At 38.4% G+C, this 23112-nt stretch overlaps 1 protein-coding gene across 2 annotated transcripts in view; it reads left to right on the top strand.

Annotated features, from left to right (window-relative positions):
• The window catches only part of PTPRT (protein tyrosine phosphatase receptor type T), a 917718-nt gene that overhangs the window by 725936 nt on the left and 168670 nt on the right, over nt 1–23112 (top strand). For both annotated transcript variants that reach the window (XM_054697687.1, XM_054697683.1), the window contains exons 12-13: nt 5412–5685; nt 23031–23067. In XM_054697687.1, the coding sequence (XP_054553662.1) occupies nt 5412–5685; nt 23031–23067 (311 nt within the window). The remainder of the gene's footprint in view (nt 1–5411; nt 5686–23030; nt 23068–23112) is intronic.

Here is a 23112-nt window from a genome sequence, read left to right as displayed (position 1 = left end):
CAGAGATGTGAGGGGTGAGAGGATTCACCAAAGACAGTGGGGAACAGAACAGGCAGACTGGCTGAAATACACTGCTGAGAGTAGCAGTGGGTGAGACAGGAGAGGTCTGCTGTGCCATGTGCATTGCTCCCTGGCCAGCTGGGGATCAAACTCTGAACCCGGGCTTCAGAGGCTGTGAACTGCATCACAGTGCTGTGCTTAACCCCTTACACCATCAGGGAGCCCCCCCCCATTCTTTTTTTTTTTAAGCTATTAACTATGTTTTCTATTGTAATCAGACAAACCATAAAATTCCATTGAAATCACTGGAATTTCCAAAGTAAGTTCATTTATATCTTTAGAGCTCCCAAATATCACTTAACTGACTTCAACTTTTATAGAGTTCTCCCTTCCAAAGAAAAAACATCAATTTGGCAAGAATTGACATCTTTACAATATGTGATGCTTTCATCCAGGACTTCAGCATTTCTGTCCATTTATTCATCTTTGGTGTAGAACAATTACTTAACACCCACTCTGCCAAGTCCTGTACCAGGGGCTAGAGATAGTCTTATATCACTCAGTAGAGATTTTTTTCCTTCCCATGACAGTCCTGTACATTTTTTATTTGTGTCATCCTTAGCTATTTTTAAAGGACTCTGTTCTTAAAGGATTTTTTCCAATATATCTTTTAGCTTGTTTTTCATTGTGTATAGTTTATTTATCTCTATCTTCCAGCAAATCACTTTACTGAATTCTTTAATTAATTTTAAAAGTATTTCAGTTGATTTTCTTCACTGTATTAGGTCATAGTCATATTATTTACAAATGATGATAAATGGCTTTCCTCCCTAAAATGTATATCTCTTCTACTTTGTGTCTTATTGCATTGACCAGGATTATCCCATTTTAGATACCAGTTCTAGGAAGGTAAAGTGACTAATTCAGCATGTCAAACAAAGCTAGTGAGTGGTAGAGTCAGAAAACTTTAACTGTTTTTAGTTTAGTACTAGTTTAGAAAAGGTCATCAAATCAAGGTCATCTGTGCTAACTGGTCCTATATTTATCCAGTTGTTTTTTTCCTGAAAGGAGGTTGACATTTGCAGTGCTTATAGACCTCTCTTAAAATGACTTAACCTCTTAGGTGTGCATACACACACATGCACACACACACACACACACAGTCCTTTAAAAATAGCTAAGGTTGACACCAATAAGAAATGTGCAAGACTGGCATGGGAAGGAAAAAAATCTCTATTGAGACAATCTCTAGCCCCTAGTACAGTTTGTGTGTGTGTGTATGATAAATGGCATGGAGAAAAAATAAGCAGGGAAGTGAAATTGGATATGTTGTGATTCGGGTGCTATTTTAAATACACTGATCAGGTGAGTCTTCATTGACAGAGTGAAGAAGAAAACCTTCCCAGGTTTGTGTGTAGCTGAAAGAAGAATACTGTAGGTGGGGATAGAATTGCAAAGCCACTGAGATGGGGGAATGCCTAGGGTGTTCAAGGGGCAGCCAAGAGCCTGTGTCACTGGAAAGGGATTCAAAGAGATGAGTGTAGACGATTCATAGGAGAGAGCCTTGGGGACATTGTACAATGTCATCTTTTACTCTAAGTGAGGCAGAAGCCATAGGAGAGCTTTGAGCACAGGAAGGTCATAGCATGAGTTGCATTTTTAAAGGGTTACTCTAGCCACTGTTTTGAGAATAGATTATTGTGTTAACAGTGAATGTAGGAAGACCAGGTAGGAGACTATTATAATAATCTATTCAAGAGATGATAAAAGCTTAGCCAGCGTGGTAGGTGGAGGTGATAGAAGTTGTCAGATTCTGGGTATGTATTGAAATTAGAACCACAAAAGTGGCTTATGTAGAGTATTGTCCATGACAGAGAACCTATGTCTATGAGAAAATGCATAAGGGCAATGGCCAGGTGTTCTTCATTTTGATTTAAAATATATCTCAACCCAAGCACACACTCATTAAACTTAGTTATGGTTCTTCTAAATACAGAAATGTATGAGACTCTGCCACCATTAGATGGCTTCTCCCTATAAAGTTTCTTTTACTTCTGATAAAAAGGAAAACTTCGTTTGTACGTTGCAATTGAAGTGTGATGGTTCTTTTACACAACATGTTGTTCTTCCTCTAAATTTCTACTCCAAGTTTCCACTTTTGTTAAATATATCAAGTATATTTTAATCACAGGAGAAGATTCCAAATGGAAAACAAGGTGAATTTTTGTTGTCTAACTTGATAATACTGTAATAATACATGCAGCAATTGTGCTAGCTCCATCCAACCTTTACAGAACACTTAACTTCATAGGAAACACTTTCTAGACACATTATCTCATGGGGTCATCACTAAGTGCCCTGCAGGTGCCCCCTTTGCAGAATCCTACCTTGGTCAAGTTCCTCTTTCTGCCCTTGCCTCATTGGATTGTGTTGATCAGTGAATACCTGTCTCCCCCATAAATGTATACCTCTCTCCATTCCTTTATCTTTTCTAAGGGCTATTGTGACTAGGAAAACAGTAAATAAAAAAAAAAAAAGGAATTCCCAGAGCCTTGAAATAAAGGTTGGTTAACTAAGACATATCATTGTAAATTTCAGCTCCATAGTTCTGAGTGACCTTTAAAGTGGGAAATGTAATTGCAAAGCTAGATACTATTGGGGATTATGAAGCTCATACTTGCTTCTAAGCCTTGTACAATAACGCCAAAAATTTATCACAGCATTTTTGCATTAAAACGTGCATAGGTAAAGGCAAACGTACAGATATTTGAAGGGAGAAAGAAGAACCAAAATTATTCAGTCCATTTCCCTCATTTCTTTCACAGCTTTATTGAGCTGTCATTTACATACCATAACATTCACCCATTTTATATGTACAATTCAGTGATTTTCAGTAAATTTAGAGGATTATGTGACCCTTACCACAATCCCATTTCAGAATATTTCCATCACACCATAAAACACCGTTTGCTTAAATAAAGTTGATTTCTATCTCCACTTCCAGTCTTAGGCAATCACTAATCTGATTTCTGTCTCTTTAAATAAGCCTTTTCTTGACATTTCATATGAATGGAATCATATGACATGGCCTTTCATGTCTGACTTCTTTCATTTAGCACAATGTTTTTAAGCTTCATCCATATCTAGAATATATCAGTACTTTTTTATTGCTGAATAATACTTCAATAGATAGATACACCACATATTCTTTAATGTCCATCAGCTGATGGATATGCAGATTGTCTTAAATGGCTATTATGCATAACGTTGCTATTATCATTTGTATGTAAGTCTTTTTATGGATATTTCATCTTTTCTCTTAAGTAGATGCCTAGGAATGTAATCACTGGGTCAGTGATAGTTTTATATTTATCTTTTTTTAAGAACTTCCAGACTATTTTTCAAAGTGGCTGCATTATTTTTCCTTCTCAAGCAATGTACAATGATTCCAATTTCTCCATATCCTTGTCAACACTTGCTCTTGTCTGCTTTTTTACTGATAGTCATTCTAGTCAGTGTGTGGTGATTTCTCACTAGTTTTAATTTACATCTTCTTAGTGACTAATGAGATTAACCATCACTGAATAGCTAATTAACCATAGCTTATTTTTTTTTTTTTTTTGGAACTAGTGCAATGTTTTTTTTTTTTTTATTTGTTTATTTTATTTTATTTTTTTTTTTTAAATATTAAATTTTATTTTTATATTCCCCCATACAATTGCAAACGCCCCATTCTGACCCCAATCCTTCCCCTCTAATTAACCATAGCTTATTAACTTGTATTTCATCTTTAGTAAAAATGTCTAGTCAAATATTTTGTCAATTTTTTAGTTAGGTTATATGTCATTTTATTATTGAGTAGTAATGAATTGTTATGTCTTATCATACTTATGATTTGCAAATACTTTCTCTTAATGTGTAGCTTGTCTTTTCTTTGGTTAGTGGAGTTTTTGAAGCCCAATTAAGAAAAATCTAATGACAGCCAATTTGACAACACTTTTCCCCCATTAATGCATCATGTGTTTGCAAGTTGAAGGGGACAGTATGAGATCACTAGACAAGAGTTCAGGGCAATTGCTCTCTATCTTGATTAGTGTTTCTGCTTTGATCCAGGTTTGATTTCATGTTTACTTTCAACCTTAATTCAATTCAATTCAATTTGATTCATTTGAAGACACATTCATTGATCACTGACTAACTATCAGGCAGCCTGCTGGGCAGTGAATATTGGAGGATATGTTGCAGAGATAACTAAGTCACAACTCCCAGTGTCAAAAATGTCAAAAATCTAGCCAGAGAAACCATGATCCCCTGTTCAGGTTATTGCAGTCCCACAAGTCACTAGCAAGTTGCAGTGGTTCTTAGGAGGGGGAAAACTCATCCAGATGGGCAGAGTCTAGACAGGCTTAATAGAGATAGGCTTAGTCTCGGGCCTCCCTGGTGGCGCAAGGGGTTAAGACGCAACCTATGAAGCTCTCCGCAGCCACTGCAGTGTGAGTTCGATTCCCGGCCAGGGAGTTACCCACATGGACAGCAGACCTCTCCTGTCTCCCCCGCTGCTCCCCTCAGCAGTGTATTTCAGTCAGTCTGCCTGTTCTGTTCCCCACTCTGTCTCTGGTGAATTCTCTCACCCTCCACGCCTCTGGCCTGTACCCCAGTTCTTGTATGCATAAATAAATAAATCTTTAAAAAAAATTGAAATAGTCTCAGTCTTTAGGGAAAGGACTCCACCAGCAGAGCCGGGCAGGATGAGAGGTGGGGGGGAAACATGGGCTGGTGATGAGTGGGGTGAGAATCCAGACAATGTTTAAGTATTAACAGAGGGTCTAAAGCAGGTAGAATGAGAGGTGCATCATAAGAGTTTCTAAAAGGTAGACTGGAAGCCAAGTGCCAGGAAGAGTTTAGGTTGTAAAATTGGGATAATGCACAGCCTATGGAAGTGTTTGAAAGGAAGTGTTAATGATTAGGAAGAGCAATGGTTGACTGGTTAATTGATTAAATAGACTAGAAGAAAGTGATCAGTTGAGTCCAAGGAAGAGTTGAGAAAGAGCCCAATTTGAGCAGTGTGAGTAGGAGATGGGAGGTCAAGTCAGAGATTATTGACTAGAAGTACACAGTAAGAACTAAGTAGGTAGCAACTGAGGACAAGCCCCAGATTCACTTGTTGGGAAGTGCTACCCTTCACAAGGAAAGAAATGTAGAAGGAGGAGCAACAGTGTTTGTAGGAATTGGGACTGAATTGCGTTTTTGGATATTTTCATTGTGAACTGGCTTTGAGACATCTACATGGAGACAGATTTCATACAGCATTGGTTCAGAAGCCTGCAACTTGGAAGGGAGGGTCAGTTGTAGACCGCAGTGAAGATGACAGCTAATAAGTTACTTATCTGCCTTGCTTACCTCCTGTCTAGTGTTTATCAGCTGGTTGTGAAAGAAGAGCGACTTCAGAAATCACGAAGGGCAGCTGACATCATTGAGTGTTTTTCGGTGCCTGTGAGCTACAGGAATGCCTCCAACCTTGATTCTCTACACTACTTTGCTGCCGAGTTGAAGCCCGCCAACCTTCCTGTCACTCAGCCATTTACAGTGGGTGACAATAAGACATACAATGGCTACTGGAACCCTCCTCTTTCTCCTCTCAAAAGCTACAGCATCTACTTCCAGGCACTCAGCAAAGCAAATGGAGTAAGTATGACCACATGAGGCCATTTCTTACCTTGTTTGTGTTTGCCTGTACTCAAATGAGATAGTAGCATGACTTTAGAGCAGAGGTTGGCAAAGTAAGGTTCATGGACCAAATCCAACCTCATGCTTTTTTTCCTCCTTTTTCGTGTAAAAAAGAGTGTTGGGTTTTTTTTTGTTTTTTTTTTTTTATATAGAGTGATGTCTATTTACTTACCCTATGGCTGCTTTGAATTGAGTAGTTGAGACAGAAACACTATGCCCCATAGACCAAAAATATTTGTTATATTGCTTTTACAGAAAAAGTTAAAATATCACTGTGTTAGAGATAGAAAAGTTGTTTCATTTGTAAAAATCACATAATGTCTGCATCTATAAAATAATACCTATCAATTGTATATGTATGAGTGCACCATGCAAGATTTAGCTAATCAGTGAATTGAATACTAACTCCTTTAGTGTTACCATTAGTCACCTTAGAAAATATTTTTTCTCCAAATGACAAGGAAACCTTTTTGTGTGTCAAGTATTTCTTTGGTACAGAAAGGCTGCCACTCGTGGCAAAATCACAGGACTAGAAAGATTCTGAAAGAGTCATGCAATACTTCCTTCCCTTTGCCTACAACCACCAAACAGTGCATTGGTCAACAGTATAACGTCAAAGGCCACCAGTGTTGGTGTTTTTTCCTCGAATACCTCTAGGAACAGAGAACTTTGATCTTTTTTTAAACTTTTTTATTTTCTTACATTGTTGGGTTTTTTTTGTTTTGTTTTGTTTTTTTACAATATTTGATCTCTCCCCTCAGGTGTAATGCCATAAATCTTTCTGTGGTAATTTTGCCAATCTTGGGGGATATAGCGGGGGTCAGTGACCGTAAGAAAGTTTTTATTGTACTGACATATATATGCTTATTATAGCTTATACCCAGTGCCCTTGGTAGAAAGTCTTAGGGCCTAAGCGAACTGATGTTATCATTTGCTCAGGTGGCATTCCTTCCATTACATAAGATCTTCTTTAGCATACTCATCCCCTGTACATGAACTTATTCTCATCCAGTCTTCTTTTTTTTTTTTTGCAAGCTAGATATCTTTTAGTTCCTCTTATCACACAAGTATTTTCCATCTGGATGTTTTTGTGGTGATATTCCAAGTTACTATATTTCATTCAGCAATGATATAATAACTACTGGCAATGCTTATTAGGTCCTGTAGCTCACCAGGTTATAGTGTATACCCTGCAAGAACTTATACAAACAGAAGGGATCGGGCCTTTCCATGTTCCACAGTGTATCTGGAGTGGTAAGAAGCTCACTGGAGAAGGGAAAATTGAGACAAAAGCAGAACTTGGTAAAGGATGTGGACAGTGGCCTGTCCACATAGGCTTTGGGTGGCCAAGATAGGGAGTTTAGTCTGATAGTGGCTGTCATTATCTTGTGAGAAACCTGGATGGAGGAACTAATTAACATTTAAAATGTCCATAGACCCATTTAAATTCCACATTGGTATTTCAGTGCTGCATGTATTACTGGTTCAAGCAATACTTCTTACAGACAATATAAAACTGCAAGGAGAAACTGCCAGGCTGCCTTCCACCTGTCCATCTGGTCTTCCCTCTGCAAGAAACACTGATGTACTGAGGAGGAAGACATAAAGATGGGCTAAGCATCTGGAGCCCCATCTTGTTCCTGGTTCTCTGTACCCCAAATGAGCCAGTTTATTGGTTTAAAACTTTTCTCTGAGAAGATGTGGCTTTCTCTGCTCTTGGCAACATATCAAGTAGTGCTGTTAGGTTTCCATGCTGTGAAAAGGAGTGGTAACTGCACTCCCTCACTATCACATTCCTACTAAGGTCCTCATAAGAACTCAACAAGAGACCTTGTCCATAGAACCCAAGAAACTAGCAAGTGGACCCCAAAGGAATTTCCCCAAACTGAGCATGTTTATCCCCAAGCACAATAGCAGGTGAGGCAGGAGAAGCATGGGAGGTTTTTCTCCCCAAACATCACTTAATAGTCTGCCTCCTTAAGAAATGGGGTTTAGCCATTGGGGGAAAAATGATCCCACTCTGAAGTGGACACACCTAGGAAGCAGCTCCTGTTACTGCTTCCAAGAGGAACAGGCCATTTAATTACTTATGCCTTCAATTCCATTTCATGTGTGCTTCCAATTTGAAACTAAAATGTGCAAGAATGAGACATAAACAGGAATGGAATTGGATGGGTGTTTATGCCAGGTGTCTGGAGGGTATAGTTGGTCTCATCTCACAAGAACAGAGGAAAAACTGGGGGGGGGGGCGGCACTTGGAGTGTTGTATTTTTGTGGCAAAAGAAAAACCACACACTGCTTCAAATTATTATGTTTAGTATTACGTTTTACTGAAAAGAATTAGGTGGAAGGGTCATAGGAGCAGAAAAGCCATTCTTAGCCTAACAGCCTCCGCCTGGTCCCTCTTAGATTTTTCCATATCATAAAGGGCAGCAGACAATGCAGTTAAGCCTGGAGGATTTTTGAGAAGAAAATGTTATAACCCACAAATTCCTTATCAGCCAAGTTGTTGTTCTTGTGCAAACACATCAGAAAGACATTCTCAGTACCTTGGGGCTCACACATGCCCTGCTGCTAATAAATCATTCAAAGAGCAATTGACCGAGCAATGAATCAAAATGAAGAAATCAAAAACAGAGAAATAAAAAGACCCATCATGAGGATGGAAACTAATTTAAACATAGTGTTAATGCTAAATAATTGATCTAAATGTATTACAAAAGAGGTTAATATAAAAAATTACTTAGAAGATGTATAATATTAAAAAAACCCATTATGATCTAGGTTTAAAATTCTCCTTTTTAGTCAAAAAAAAAAAACAACTGAGAATGAGAGGATTGATGAATGTAAATACAAACCTGTTAATTTTCTTGCTTTAGACAGGATGGAATACAAAACTATTTTATTTTTGATCTTGACAATTTTTAAAAGCATGCTTTTTTTAATATTTTATTTTATATAATTCTTACATCATTTTTCATTTTTGCACAATGTATGCATTTTTATTTTGGTTATATTCCCCATACAATTGCACCCCTCCTTATTTTGACCCTAGTCCTTCCTCTCCCCACCCCCACCCCCGTAGTGTGTCTCTGGTTTATAGTTGCTTGTTGATTTTGATCTTTACTTTGTATTTATTAGTCTTTTTCCTGGTCCCTTATTTTGGTTAACATAAAGGCAACCTTCCAATCTATCATAAAAAGCCTGAAAAAAACAGGGTAGGGGGAGAAGCCAAGAAAAACAGCAACTATAAAATAAGCCATGAACAAAATCAGTAGACTCAATTTTTTTTTTAAAGTGGTGCTTTGCTCCCCTTATAAAAGGGTAAAAAATATCTTGGGTTAACTAAACATCAGAATTCAGTAAATTCATCTCTCTAAAATTTTATAAACAAAGGATGAAGCAAAGTTATATCAAACTAAAACAAAGGAAAGCAAAAATGGCTAGTTGTTTCAGAATGATTGTGAGTGAATTTGCAATATTTACTATCATTCAATTTCATTATTTCCAACCCCATGTGCAAGTCAGAACTGAGTAAGAAATTTTGAGAGTCCGGATACCTTCAAGTATAGATGTTAAGAATGGTTCCTAGAGCTGAACAGAGTAGCTAAATAGTCAGCCTTTATATCAGACTTCCTGCACACAAAATCTGTGAAGTTGTCTAGCTTTAAGTAAACAATTGAAAGAGTTTCATATGATTGATCAATTAATTAAGTAAACATTAGGAAGTATATGTCATATGTCAAAAATACACTTCTAAGTACTGGGATTAAAACAGAAAGCCAAATGGACAAGAAATCCCTGCCCTGGGCCTCCCTGGTGGTGCAAGGGGTTAAGTACCACACTATGAAGCAATCCATGGCCTCTGAAATACCAGTTCAATCCCTGGCCAGCCAGGGAGCAACCCACATGGCGCAGCAGACCTCTCCTGTCTTGCCCACTGCTCCCCTCAGCAGTGTATTTCAGTCAGTCTGCCTGTTCTGTTCCCCTCTCTGTCTCTGGTGAATCCTCTCACCCCCTGCATCTTTGGCCTGTGCCCTAGCTCTTGTATGCATAAATAAATAAATCCTTAAAAAATTTAAAAAAAGGAAAGGAAATCCCTGCCTTGCAGCATTTATATTCCAGTAGGGGAGAGGCTAAACAAACAAACAAACAAACAAGTAAAATGATATGTCAAGCAATTAATAATTAGATTTAAGAATGGATACCCATTAAATGTTGATCAGTATTAGCATGATAGTAAAGACATGTTTAAAGCATTATATTGATGGATTATACATAATCTATGTATGTTTTTATTCCATCCTATTAACACTATGGAGAATCCAAAGGATGGTGTACATTATAAGGTGCTTAAAGACCTTGTTGGTGTTTTCATGGCATGTGACCTATTCACAGGCATTCATGTTGGGAATGTTGATCAGATTAGTAATAACACATTTACGCATTGATGCTTGATTGCAGATAGCAAAGGTAGTCCTATTGGTTGTGGCACTGTCCTTGGTACTGAATTTTCTGTCCCTTTCTTATTTCTCAGGTTATATTGTCACCATTTGTTTTGGATACAGCTATAGTATAAATTCCACTGAGTGGAATTTTTTTTAAGATTTATTTATTTATATTTACAAGCACTGGGTACAGTCAGAAATGTGGGAGGGTGAGAGAATTCACCAGAGCCAGAGTGGGGAACACAACAGGCAGACTGATGAAATACACTGCTGAGGGTAGCAGCAGGCATGGCAGGAGAGGTCTGTCATGCCATGTGGGATCCTCGCTGGCAGCCGGGGATCAAACAGGTGCTGCAAAGGCTGCAGGCAGCTTCGCAACCCAGCGCTCAACCACTGCGCCACCGGGAAGGTCCTGAGTGGAATTTTTAAGTGTCACCTAGTCCTAGTGTAGACCAGGAGTGACAAAAAATTATTCAATAAGACATTTTTGGTAGGGTATTGTAATGCTTCAAATTTACCATGGCACTTCTCTAGAGAAGAGTTAATTTCTTTGTGAAGAAGGTAAAATTATTAGAACTCTCTTCCTTCTATAAAGCCAAGGTGTGTTGCTTGAACTCTCTCCTCTTGGAAACTTGTATTGATTTGAACAAATTAAATCTTTCCTTCTCATGTCAGCCTTTCAGAGAAAATGAGAGAGTACCAACTCTCACCCCTGCATCCAGGCCATTCCTCACTGATATTTAAGATGCAGTAACTTCTCTTTCTCATATGGCATGATTTCCATATCTCTTTATATCTATCTCAGTCATAGACAGACTCTTTTATTCCAAACATATGCTTAAAAGGGGGTGTTTAGAATCTGATGTTGTGCTTCAAATGTAATTAGGCCAGGCTTGTCACATTTTAATTAACTCTCCTCTCCTGGTCATTTTGTAAGATATTATTTCTTAAACATTCCAAGATATTTTCTCACTTCAGTGTCCCATGAAGTCTATGGTTTTACCTGAATCTCTTTTTTTTCTTCATTCTTTGAAGAGCTAGCATCTTCTCATTTTTCAAGCCTCTGTTTCAAGATCACATTCTCTGGGGATTTCCCAGCTATATTATCTGAAAGTCATCCACACAAGTGCTCACCCATGACATTTTTCTTTTTCTTTATTATGTGGGGTATATTTTTCATTTCCCATGTAGTTCATGCCTCCCTCACTAAACTAAGACCTCCAGGAGTTAGGAACTCTGTTTTGTTATACTGCTGTATCCTCCATCCTGAGCCCAATATTCAGCACATTGTAGATATTTGATAATCATTTGATAAATGAATAAATACAGATGAAAACTGTTTCTTCTGGGCTAGGCTTATCTGTTTTCTCAGTTATAAAACTGAAATATTTCACACAATCATTCTGAGAACTAATGAGAAAAGATCGTGAATACTGAAAGTCACAAGGAAGTGTCAATATGGTCTAACTTTCCATTAAGTGCAGCATATTAGATTGGATTCTGAGTCATTTCACCATCAACAAATGAACCCTAAAGAACCTTCTTTCCATCACGATAAGTAAAACTTTTCCCCAGCTGTCTCATTTCTCAAGCTCCCGAATCCTGGGCAGCCTTGACTTCCTCCAAGTCTTCCAAATGGTACCCGGAGTAGCTGTCTCAGTTGTAAACAGCGGGTGGGTGCAGTTTTGTATTGTTTCTTTCCCACTCTTCCCAGAATGAGGTCTGCTGAATCTACTGTTCTCTGCCTCCCCACCACCATTAGCCATGATTGTGAAGTTGAAAGGACCATAATTAACGGTTGGATGCAAAACAAGTGTGGCAAATTCATGCAAATCTCCATCAGAAGCCATCTTTTGTTGGGCAGTGCTGTTGTGCATGTTCTATTTATGCGGAGAAAACTCTTTCCTTGCCATATCATTTTCATTATGTGGGGACACATTTAACCTGGATGATGCCTCTGCCAAATAGTGAGCTAAATAAGCAAAATGGGAGGTAGAAGGGCAATTGTTCTCTTTCTCTCACTTGTTCTTCCAACTCCTGAACTCAACTGCCTCTTGAGAGCAGTTGGAAGTCAGATGCTATTTTGAATGGATCCTCATGTTTGCAGTGTAATCACAGAAAATTGTTGTGATAATCTAGGTAAAGCTGAGTTACCTAGAGCTAAGTAGAGCTCTGAATTAGTTGGACAAAGTTATATTTAGTTGTGTCCAAGAACGTGTTAAAAAGAATATTTGCATATGAATGAGTTTTCAGGGATAGGGTAGGATGGAGAGAACTAAGACTCGGACTGACTTGGCTTTGAATTATGACTGCTCAGCTATGCCAACTTGACCTGCTTAACTAATATTTCAGGGTATGTGGCATGATTAATGATCTACCTGCCCCAAATTTGGGAACAGTAAATTAGACCATGCATATCAGGCATCTGCCACAGTTGTTGGAATATCTGTTGTGCCCACCACTCACCAACCCTGCTGTTTTCCTGAAGCTCTTCTGCTGAGGGAAGAAAAGTTTGGAACATCCTTACCTGCCATATCCCTTGCAGAGTGGGCACCACATGAAAGCACATACTTTCTAACACTGGGGCACCTGGAGAAACATGTCTGTATCACAGTTGTTGACTACCTTGACTCACTCATGGCTGGTTGCTTTGTGTCTCCACCCCAAGCTTTATTCTTTTATTTTTAGCATATCAACAACAATTCCTTAATATTCTTTTTTTTATTTGCTTCTCCCCACCCCCTCAGGTGTAGTCCCCATAGAGTTTCCTTCACCAAGGTGCCTGTGCACCATCACCTCAGTCCCCTGTGCTCCTCCCTCCCTCCCTCTGAGCCCTCTCCTGCCTCCTCCCCTGCAGGATGTCTCGGATTTATAATAGTCTGGTTTTGCCTTGTTGTGTTTATACTGTTATTATTTTTTTTACACTGATGTCTTATTTGGTTCTCCTATATTCCTGCTATAAGTGAAACCATCTGCTATTTTTCTTTTTCCTTCTGGCTTATTTCACTGAGCATAATTCCTTCTAGTTCCATCCACATTGCTGCAAATGGGAAAGACCCTTTGGCTCAAGCAAAGGGCAGCAGACCATCCACCAAAAGAATGACCAACTGAACAGCAAAATTCAGAAAGGCAAACAAAACTAGTAAGACCTTGGGAACTTCCAAGAGTTCCCATTCACAGGCACAGGATTGGGTATATGAAAAGACTGTTGACATCGTAAGTGAAACAACCATGTGTGTCCAGTATCCCTCCTTATAGCCAAAAGCACAACCTGGTGGTTGCATACTATCTCACCAAAAGGAGGTGTCTTTAGATGTCAAGAAAAACAAATCCATCACTGCTCAACCTAATAAATAACTCAACCCCATGCGCCCTGAAGAGGATTCACAACCCCACTTTATTCTTCTTAGTTTAATTCTTCATATATGTTTTCAAGCCTGGCATTTGTTCTTCTTGAATCTTTTAACATAATTCATCTTGTCTTTTGGATCTGATCTTGCCTCTGAAGTCCCCATTTCATGGTTCTCTTTTCAATTTAGTGACTATTCACATGTCATAAGAAAAGCTCAGGTGGGCTATGGAATGAGAAGATGGATAACCCAACTCATGTGAATCAGAGTTAAGTCCACATAGGAGATTTCATGGCTTGGGTATTAGATATGTCATCAGGGAGTTTATAAGAAAACCCCTATATTGGTTAGGATAAGCTAAATTATTCTGTAGTAACAAGCAACCATGGAATCTCAATGTACCAGAAAAAAGATATTTTTCACTCCTTCTTCTACATGTTAAAAATGGGTCTGCTTATCATAGTCACTCAGGGACTCGGGCTGATTTCGTCTTGAAAAATATTTCTATAGTCACCAAGCAGAGAAAAATAAATAGGACGCTGGTTCTAATAAGTTTCCACATAAAATGATAGCCAGCACTTTCACATTCCAGTGGCCAAGGCTAGTCATTTGGCAATGCTTGACTTCAAAAAGAATGAGGTGGTGCAACCCAACTCTTCTCCCAGAAGGAGACCTGGGATATTTAAGAATATCCTTTAAAAAAAAAAAAAGAATATCCTTAAAGACCACCACAATTCCCCATTTTGCTTTAAACTTTTCTTTCAAACCCTCATCATCTGGATCCACTATTGAGGCACCTGTACCATTCTTTTCACAGATTCTAAGAACTTCCTGTTACAACACCTGCTATAGCCCAGGCACCAAACAAGGTGCTTTCACCTGCACGCCTTCCTGATTTGTCTCATAGGCAAAGTGAGTCCATTTAAGCAATACAGAGTTGGAGTGCTGACAGACCCTGGAATCTCAGAGTATCTGTTTCTTCATGCTGAGTAGAGATCTTAGTATCAGCTCCCTCTTTATCTCCATGAAGATGTGGCAAAGAAACGTTTAATACTCCCTGTGAAACTGTTCCACTTTGATTTTTTTTATTTTGACAAGATTTTTACCTAACATTCTTGCCATTCTATCATTTTATTTTTAATACATATGTTAATGAAGCAGCATTATTTTAAATCCTTGTTATTTTTTTCACAATATATGATTTCTCCCCTCAGGTGTGGCCACCGTAGTTCTCCCACCATCAAAGCACCCATATAGTCTTCTACCACAGTCCACTGTGCTTTCCCCACCACCTCTCCCTCCTGGATATTTCAGATCTATGGCCACTTTGAAGAGCTGTGTGGTTGAGAGGTCTCAGAAGACATGGGTCATCTACCAATCAATGGTTGAACTCCAGAAGCAAAAACCTCCACATACCCTTTCTTTCTGTAGATGTACGTTAGGAACACATTTCTGTATTTTAGTATCTCTGCATCAGCCTTGTAGAAATGGGTAGGAGGACTGAAATTGACATCTGGCATCTAGGAGTAGCATCACAATCTTTCTAAAACAGCTTTGGAAATCCTTGGCCCAGTAAATGCCCCCTCAAGCTCTTGTTTCATGAAAGCCTAGTAGCCTAGGTCCTGCCCCATCTACCTACCTAGGCCCCCTAACCAGTCCTCAGTGGTTTCTGCCTCCTGGGGGCTGCCAAGCCCCTTGGATATCTGTACTACCAGGCCTCCATTCCACCATTCAAGTTTTATCACATGCTCTTAAAAGCGCTGAACTTCTGTTGAAGCCCTATTTGGTCTCAAACTTCTCTCTCCAAATGAGACAGAAATTCCCTGCGTGTCACCTTGTACAAATACCAAGATGAGCTCTCCCAGGTTGATAATTTATTTTTTTCACTCACTTACAGTTCCTGCAAATTTTATTATCATGGTATGAGACCTAAGGGACCAAGAACATTTTCCTTTCAATGCAAATATACTTTAAACTCATTTGGAGAAGGAAATGAAGGTTACCTAAATGTTGACAGCAGATAATCTTGTCATCCCAGGTCTTGAGACACCAATGCTCCAGACCCCACTTCCAAAAATACTCATGGAAATAACAGTCTAAGTTTTCATATAGCAAGGCCTCTGCCTCCCTCAAAATTGAGGGTTCCCATGAAGTTTGGCCCAGTTAGCTTCCAGATAGCGAGCAATCTCTGATTTGGGAAATGATCAATGGGTTTAAGAACTGGCTCTGTGATTTTTCAACTGCATGAACTGAGTACTAGACTACTGGGTCTTAGTTTCCCCATATGCAGTTTCCCCATAATGAGTTGTGCCCTACCAAGCGTACTAGGATCTTAATAGGTATAATTGTTTGCATATTTCTAAGTGAAGGTGTCCTCAGTATGAATATATGTGTGTGTGACCAGTATATACCTATTTATACACACATTCATGTAGATATTTCAGTGTATATGTGTATGCGTGTACACATATAAATGAATGTGTATGCATACATATTTAATTAAAAGAAGGAAATTCATGAAGGAGAAACAAGAATGAGGTCCAGAGTATACTGAGACTCCAGTTGACACACTGGGCACATGAGGAAATATGAGATTTCAAATATTATTGGGAATGCTATACTTACAGAAAGACAATGGAGGAGTAAGAATGATTTGTCTGCTGACTCTTCCTGGAGTCTGTATTTTGGTCAAATTTCATCTTTCACATCATAGACCCCAACTTTGCAAACTCAAATTCATTATATCATTATTCAAAACTGAGAAGTCTCATATAAAGCAAATGAGTCCAATGGTTTTGTTAAAACTGAATTGTTCATTACCTTCCCCCGCAAAATATCCATTAAGTGTTTCCTGTCTTAGGAGCTTTGGGGTTGTCCAAGACAACTCATCTTCTATATTCAGTTGTCACCGAGTTGTACTGACTCTACACTCTATATTTCTCCCAAACTCATATACTCCAGTGCACCATCCTACTCCTGAATACCATCATTTGTTACTTGGGAAACCTCAATAGCCTGCTAATTGGTCTTCCCACATCCCCAAACCACAAGTATAAATTGATACTATATGTGTCTTCATTTACCAGCAGAGCCAGCTAAGACACAGAGGGGCTGTGACTGATCCGCTGCAATACATTCCAGAAGCAAGAGACTGAACTGGGTTGGAACTGGAGCATATAAAAATGCAGTTAGACAGTCCTGGGCATTTCATACCATGCTTCAGGCTGGTTCTTCATAAAGTGGAATCTGGCTAGACTGAAACCAACAAGAGTCCCTAAAAGACCTCCAAATCCCTCACACATCCATATTTTTCTCTTTCTCCACCAGACATGACCAACCTCAGTCCCCTGCTCGGTGTTGAAACACCCGCCGGCCCAGCCATTAACATCAACAAATAATGAGGAACTGTACTAATAACAATTATCATAATAAATTGGCCTTAGATTACATCTGTCACCTGAGAATTTCAAAGACTTTACAAACATCAATTAGTAATTACAGCTCAAAGGATTGCTCACCAAAGCCAGGATCATTAAGGTCAGATAAGAGCCATGCAGGGAGACAAAAAGGAAATCTCTGGCTTAGGTGGGCTTAGTCCTGGGAATCACTAGACCCAATGGAAGATCATGAGACCCCAGGAACCACATTTCTGACATCCCAATTAGGGGATAATTTGTGCAGCTGCTCCGTGGCGTTAGCACTGAGGAACAGCAAACATGAAAATGTCATTTTGGAAGGATACTTGTAGATTGCACAGTTCCCTTATTTTGGCAGAAAAAGAGACTGAAGTCCAGAGTAGGAAGCGATTTGCCCAAGGTCAGATACACTGCCTGAACCCAGTCTCCCACACACTGCATGCATTTATTTACTTGGCAAAATTGTGTCATAGTTAGCCCTGCTCTCCTCTGCAAGGGGACACTGGTGATGAAGACAGACATGATAATGGTAAAAATCCAACAATCCTCTATTAAGGGCTTGCTCTGAGTTAGTGGGAGATACAAAGATAAATAGCACACCTACCCTCAGGGAACTCAAAATCCAGTGGAAAAGACAATTGTGAAAACAAATGTGTACAATAAGCTGTATCAGGAATCACTGTGCCAGAATACCCAGCACACAGTGAGAAGTCTGGAGAAGGAGGTGCTCAGGACTGACTCACAAGAAGAGTGACACCTGAGTTAGTTGAGAGATAAGTGGGTACTTCCCATGTAGACAAAAGGGCAGAGGACAGGGTGTGTCCAGCAAAAGGAGTACCTGGTAGAGATCCAAAATTTGCAAACTCCATTTTACATTTGGGAAGATTTGGTAGGAGTTGACTTGGAATATAGAAAGACCAGAGAGAGAGAGAGAAAGAGAACATAAATGGGGTGGGGGTGGTGGGAATAGGGACTTACATGCTGTGCTAAAAATCTTGGAATATGTTCCATGGAAGACAGGGCAAATAATATTGATGATATTCCCAATGTGAATTGACTACAATGAAGTCATGCAATGTACTTTGCATCTTGCAGGCATCTTCACACTTAAAATTTTGTTTGACCCAACTCTTAGCTTCAACAGTGATCCACCCATGGCCAGTCTTCTGTGCCCTCTACCCAACTCATGCTCTTTGCCCCTCCAAATATTTATAATTCTTTATTTTGAGATGATACAAACTTACAGAGAAGTGTCAAGGATAGTGTAAAGAGTTTTCATAAGCCATCCATCCTGGTTCCCTAATTGCTTACAGTTCACCACGTTTAATTTTCTTTCCCCTATACTCTCCCTCTCTGTTTGTCTTAACATTCAATCTACTTATTGATTGGTTGATCTATCACCCCTCTATACCTAAACATGTCAATGTGTACTTTCAATACAGTTGATATAATACAATTACAGAAAATCAACATTGATATAACATTGTTAGCCTCAATGTTTCCAGGTGTCTCAGTTTTGTCCTTTACATTGTTTTTTACAGCCTGGCTCAGGATCACATGTTACAGTCATTTTCATGTCTCTAGATTCCTTGTATATCCATCTTCCTTTGGCTCCTATAACTTGACTCTTACAGGTCTGTTGTTTTGTAGACTGTCCTTCATGTTGGATTTCTCTGAGGTTTACTTATGACTGGGTTGTGACTTTTGGGCAGGACTGTTAGAAAAAGGATGCTGAGTTTTCTCAGTATATCAGATCAGGAGGCACTGATGTCCTTGTGTCCTGTTACTCGTGAGGTTGACTTTGGTCACCAAGGTTTTTTCCACTGTAAAGTCATTATTTCTTTTTAATGTATATGTATTTTTGTTAGGATAAATTTCTAGGCTATGTAAGCATCCTGCTCTCCATTAAACTTCCACCCCTTAGTTTTAGCATTTGATGATGATTCTTGTCTCCATCGCTGCTGACATATTGTGGAGAGATGCTGCAGATCATTTTTCCACAGTTTGACCAAGAGTTTATGTGATCTAATTTTAATTGTTCTCAAAGTTACACATAAGAAGTTTTATCTCAGTGTAGTTTTATTTTCTTTCTCTTAGTATAAGTGATGTCAACTTCTATTCATATACTTAGGAAACATTTTCATATAATTTTTCAATTACCTCTTTGTGTCTCTCAACAAGTGTCTATCATGGTTTTATCTTTCAATTTTAAGAGCTATTTATCAGGGTTATTAACTCTTTATCTGTGATAAATGATGCAATTTATTTATGTATCCTTTGACTTTGCTTATAGTACGTTTGCCACACCAAAAAAAGAAAAAAGTAGTCAAAGGCATCATTTTTGTTCTTCTGTTGTTTTCTGGAATACATTCCACTTGTAAGAACGGTCCCTTCTTACACAGACCTCTCTTGAATTCACCCTCATTTGCTTTTAATACTTGCATAGTTTAATTTTTTGCATTTGAATTTCTGATATTTGGTGTTTATTTGTGTGTATGGCATAAAGTATGCAAATGATTTTATTTTCCTCCCATTATTTTCTTAGTAGTCCTGACATTTATGGAAAGGTCCATCTTTGCATCAACTTGAGAGGCCACTTTTCTCATATTTTAAATTTTCACATGTGCTTGAGTCTTTTCCTGGATTTTTACTTGCTCTTCTACTGGCCTGTTGCCTGGGTGTGCACTGATACTACACTCTTATAATTAGAGAGGCTCTATGCTTTAATATCTGATAGACCAATTCCCATTGCTTAGATTTTCTCTTTCAATGATTTCCTAGTTCTTCTTACATGTTCATTTTTTAATAGAAGCTTTAGTGTCAACTTGTCCAGCTCTATAAAAAAAAAAACTTATTAGTAATTTTACTGGAATTGCATTAAATTCATATGTTAATTAGGGTAAGCTGACACCTTTAAGATGTTGAATTATCCTATCTCAGAACAGAGTGTAGCTTTCTGTTTGTTCAGGTCTACGTTTGTGTCTTGCAGGAGGTTTTGCACTTCCTGCCAAGTTTATTACCAAGTATTTAATCTTTTTTTCCACTGTAAATGGGACTAGGGGCCATGATGTCCTCTGACGGATTATTGGTCGTATATAGGGATACCATTAGCTTTGTGTGCTAATTTTATATTCTATTATTTTATTAGTAATTTTCTAGTGATTTTCAGGGATGTCTGCAAGCAAAGATGTCTGCAAGCTTAAAGTCACCTCTACTTGATTTCTTTGCACTGTCTTCTAGTAAATTTAAAGGAGTAGTGGAGACCAAGGGCATCCTATTCTTGTTTTTGATCTTAATGGGACTGCCTCTACTCAGTTCCTTTTAAGTAAGAATATGGTTTTATGACTAAGATAAATATTTGTATCATAAAAGTCTTAATCAGTTTTTATTTTCTTGAATATTTTAAAAAATCAGGAATGGGTGTTGAATTGTGTCCAGTGTTTTTTTCTGTATGGTCTATTGACATGGACTGTAATATGAATGGATTTCCTGACATCAAACCATGTTTTCTGGAATACATTCCACTTGCTGACAGCATTTTCTTTTTCTTAGGGTGTTGAATTTTGTCATATGTTTAATAGTGTTATACATGCAAAAGCAAATTTATTCTACAAAAATAACAATGTGGCTTTTTCTGCTACTATTATCATCTCTACTTCAATAGTTTTTGTGTTTGTCTTTATTATTGCTATGTGGGTTTTTTTAACTTTTTGTTTCTTTTCTAGATTTAGTCCACTTTTAATTCTTTTATTTTCCTGATATACTTTCATCTACTCACTGCTTTGTTTTGTAGATTTTTCAGTATACTTTGTTAAAGAGTATTCAAAATTTTGCTTGTAATATCCCCTTTCACCCAGGAGTTGATCAAAATGATTATTTTGTAAATTTCCAAGTGGAAGGAATGGTTTGGTTTTTTAAATAGTCTTAATTTCTCATTTTATTACATTGTAATGGTGGAATGCTGCTTGCAATATTTCTACTTTATGGAATATACTGATGCTTTCTTAATTAGGTAATATATGATCAATTTTTGTAAATGCTTTATAAACTCATAAGAAGAAACCTTTTCTCCCTATTATTAGGCTATAGGGTTTGATACATATTCACAATATCTGCCTAATTATTTTAGCTCTCCTATATACTTGCTTATTTTCTGCATTTGATCTGTCTTAAACCGACATTACTCTATTACTCTTGTGGCTCCTGTAGCTTCTACTTCATAAAGATGATTATTGTGGGGTTTTGGTACATAGTTATTTATACCTACTTATCATTATTGTGAATTCATGCATTAAAAGGTGTCTGTTGTTATTTTTAATGCCTTTTAAATTGCGTTCTACTCTGCTCTTTGCTATCAGGATCATTGCTACTGGTTTGATTTTTTTTTTTAATTTTTTTCATTTGCTATTTATAGTTTCTGCCATTCCTTTATTGTTGCCTTTCTGCATTACTTTGTTCTAGGTGTGACCTTTATATATAACAAATAGCTGGGCTTTGCTATATGAGACAATTTGAAATCAATTTAATTATAGGAGTCAAACCCATCCACATATATGGATATAACTGATAGGTTTGGTCTCAACTCTGTCATATATTCTTTATGTCATAATTTAATAGATTAATTTCCTAATAATTGCTGATGGTTTTCCCCTTCTCTTTTAAAATTTCTTCTGATATTTTAAAAATAGAGTATCTTTCAAATTTCATATGAAACTTCAAGTGAATATGTCATATATTTGTACCATAATGTTATATGATTTTAACATTGCTGCATTTCCCATCTTATACAATTTTAAAAAGTATTTTTTTTAAAAAAAGGAGAACTTTCAGCATTAAAAAAGAAAGAAAAGGTAACAATTGTTCCAAAGAAGTCACGTCAACCCAACCTGTGTATGTGCTCTCCAAAGTAACATTGGTTTCCAAGACAGTATGTGATTCAGAGGCACAGGCTCATATACCTTCTCAGATGCATGTCAGCACACCCACCACCAGAGCACCAGTAATCCTCCAGCACAGGCCATCCTGCCCAGTCTGCTTCCCCTCCCCCTCTCCCGTTTTGTAGACTCAATTCCACAGTGAGATTGCAAGGACTGGTTACTGGTCTGGCTTTGTCTAGCCCTTGGTATTTTTTCCCTATATTCCACATATAAATGAAACCAGCCAGTATCTGTCTTTCTCCTTTTGATTCATTTCACTTAGCATCATATCATCCCCTCCAGTTCTATCCCTGTGGTTGCAAATGACAAGAGTTCGTCCTTACACACACACACACACACACACACACACACATATGCATGGAATCTGTGAGGTCTACCAGAGAAAGTGGCAGTTTGGGGGCCTCCCCGGTGGCGCAGCGGTTGAGCGCTGGGTTGCGAAGCTGCCTGCAGCCTCTGCGGTGCCGGTTCGATCCCCGGCTGCTCCCCGGCCACCGGAGGAGGGTCCCACATGGCGCGCAGACCTCTCCTGCCGCCCGCTGCTCCCCTCAGCAGTGTACTTTGGTCCTTCTGCCTGCTCTACTCCCCGCTCTGGCTCTGGTGAATTCTCTCACCCTCCCGCGCTTCTGACTGTACCCAGTGCTTGTATAAATAAATAAATAAATCTTTAAAATTAAAAAAAAAAAGTAGCAGTTTGATTCTTACCACTCATGTGGGCAAGGCCGAGATCTGTTTTAGCCTGTGAAGGCAGACACATCATTTCCCATAACAGGTTCCTGTAGATGGGCTGGTAACATCTACTAACCCAAGTGACTGAATGAAATACAGTGCATGCCCTAGCGTGCCACTAAGTGTGATTGTTGAATCTGTTTTGTTCTGGGCCGTATCTTATATGTTTACAACATGGTTCTATCTGGGAAAGAGGCTTATGAGCCAGAAAACAAAAGGCAGAAATAAATACTAGCCTGTAGAGAAATGAAGAGCAAGAATTAAAAGGTGATTCCAGTGGGGGGGGGGGGGGAATGGAAAGGACACATTTAAAATTATAATTTAAAATACATATGCAGGCATGGATATGCAAGTATATATTTCTTCTTTATATAACAATCCAAACCCACCACTAATTAACTGGAGTCTCATTTTTGTTGTTCACAGGAGACCAAAATCAACTGCGTTCGTCTGGCAACAAAAGGTATGTTGGCATATCCTTGTCTGTCTTCAGTTATTCTTCAGCTGT

The sequence above is a fragment of the Talpa occidentalis genome, unplaced genomic scaffold (genome assembly GCF_014898055.3).
Source record: "Talpa occidentalis isolate TD23 unplaced genomic scaffold, MPIMG_talOcc4v2.1 talOcc4.10, whole genome shotgun sequence".
NCBI lineage: Eukaryota > Metazoa > Chordata > Mammalia > Eulipotyphla > Talpidae > Talpa > Talpa occidentalis.
Note: the sequence above shows the minus strand (reverse complement) of the source record. Positions and strands in the feature narration are given on the sequence as shown.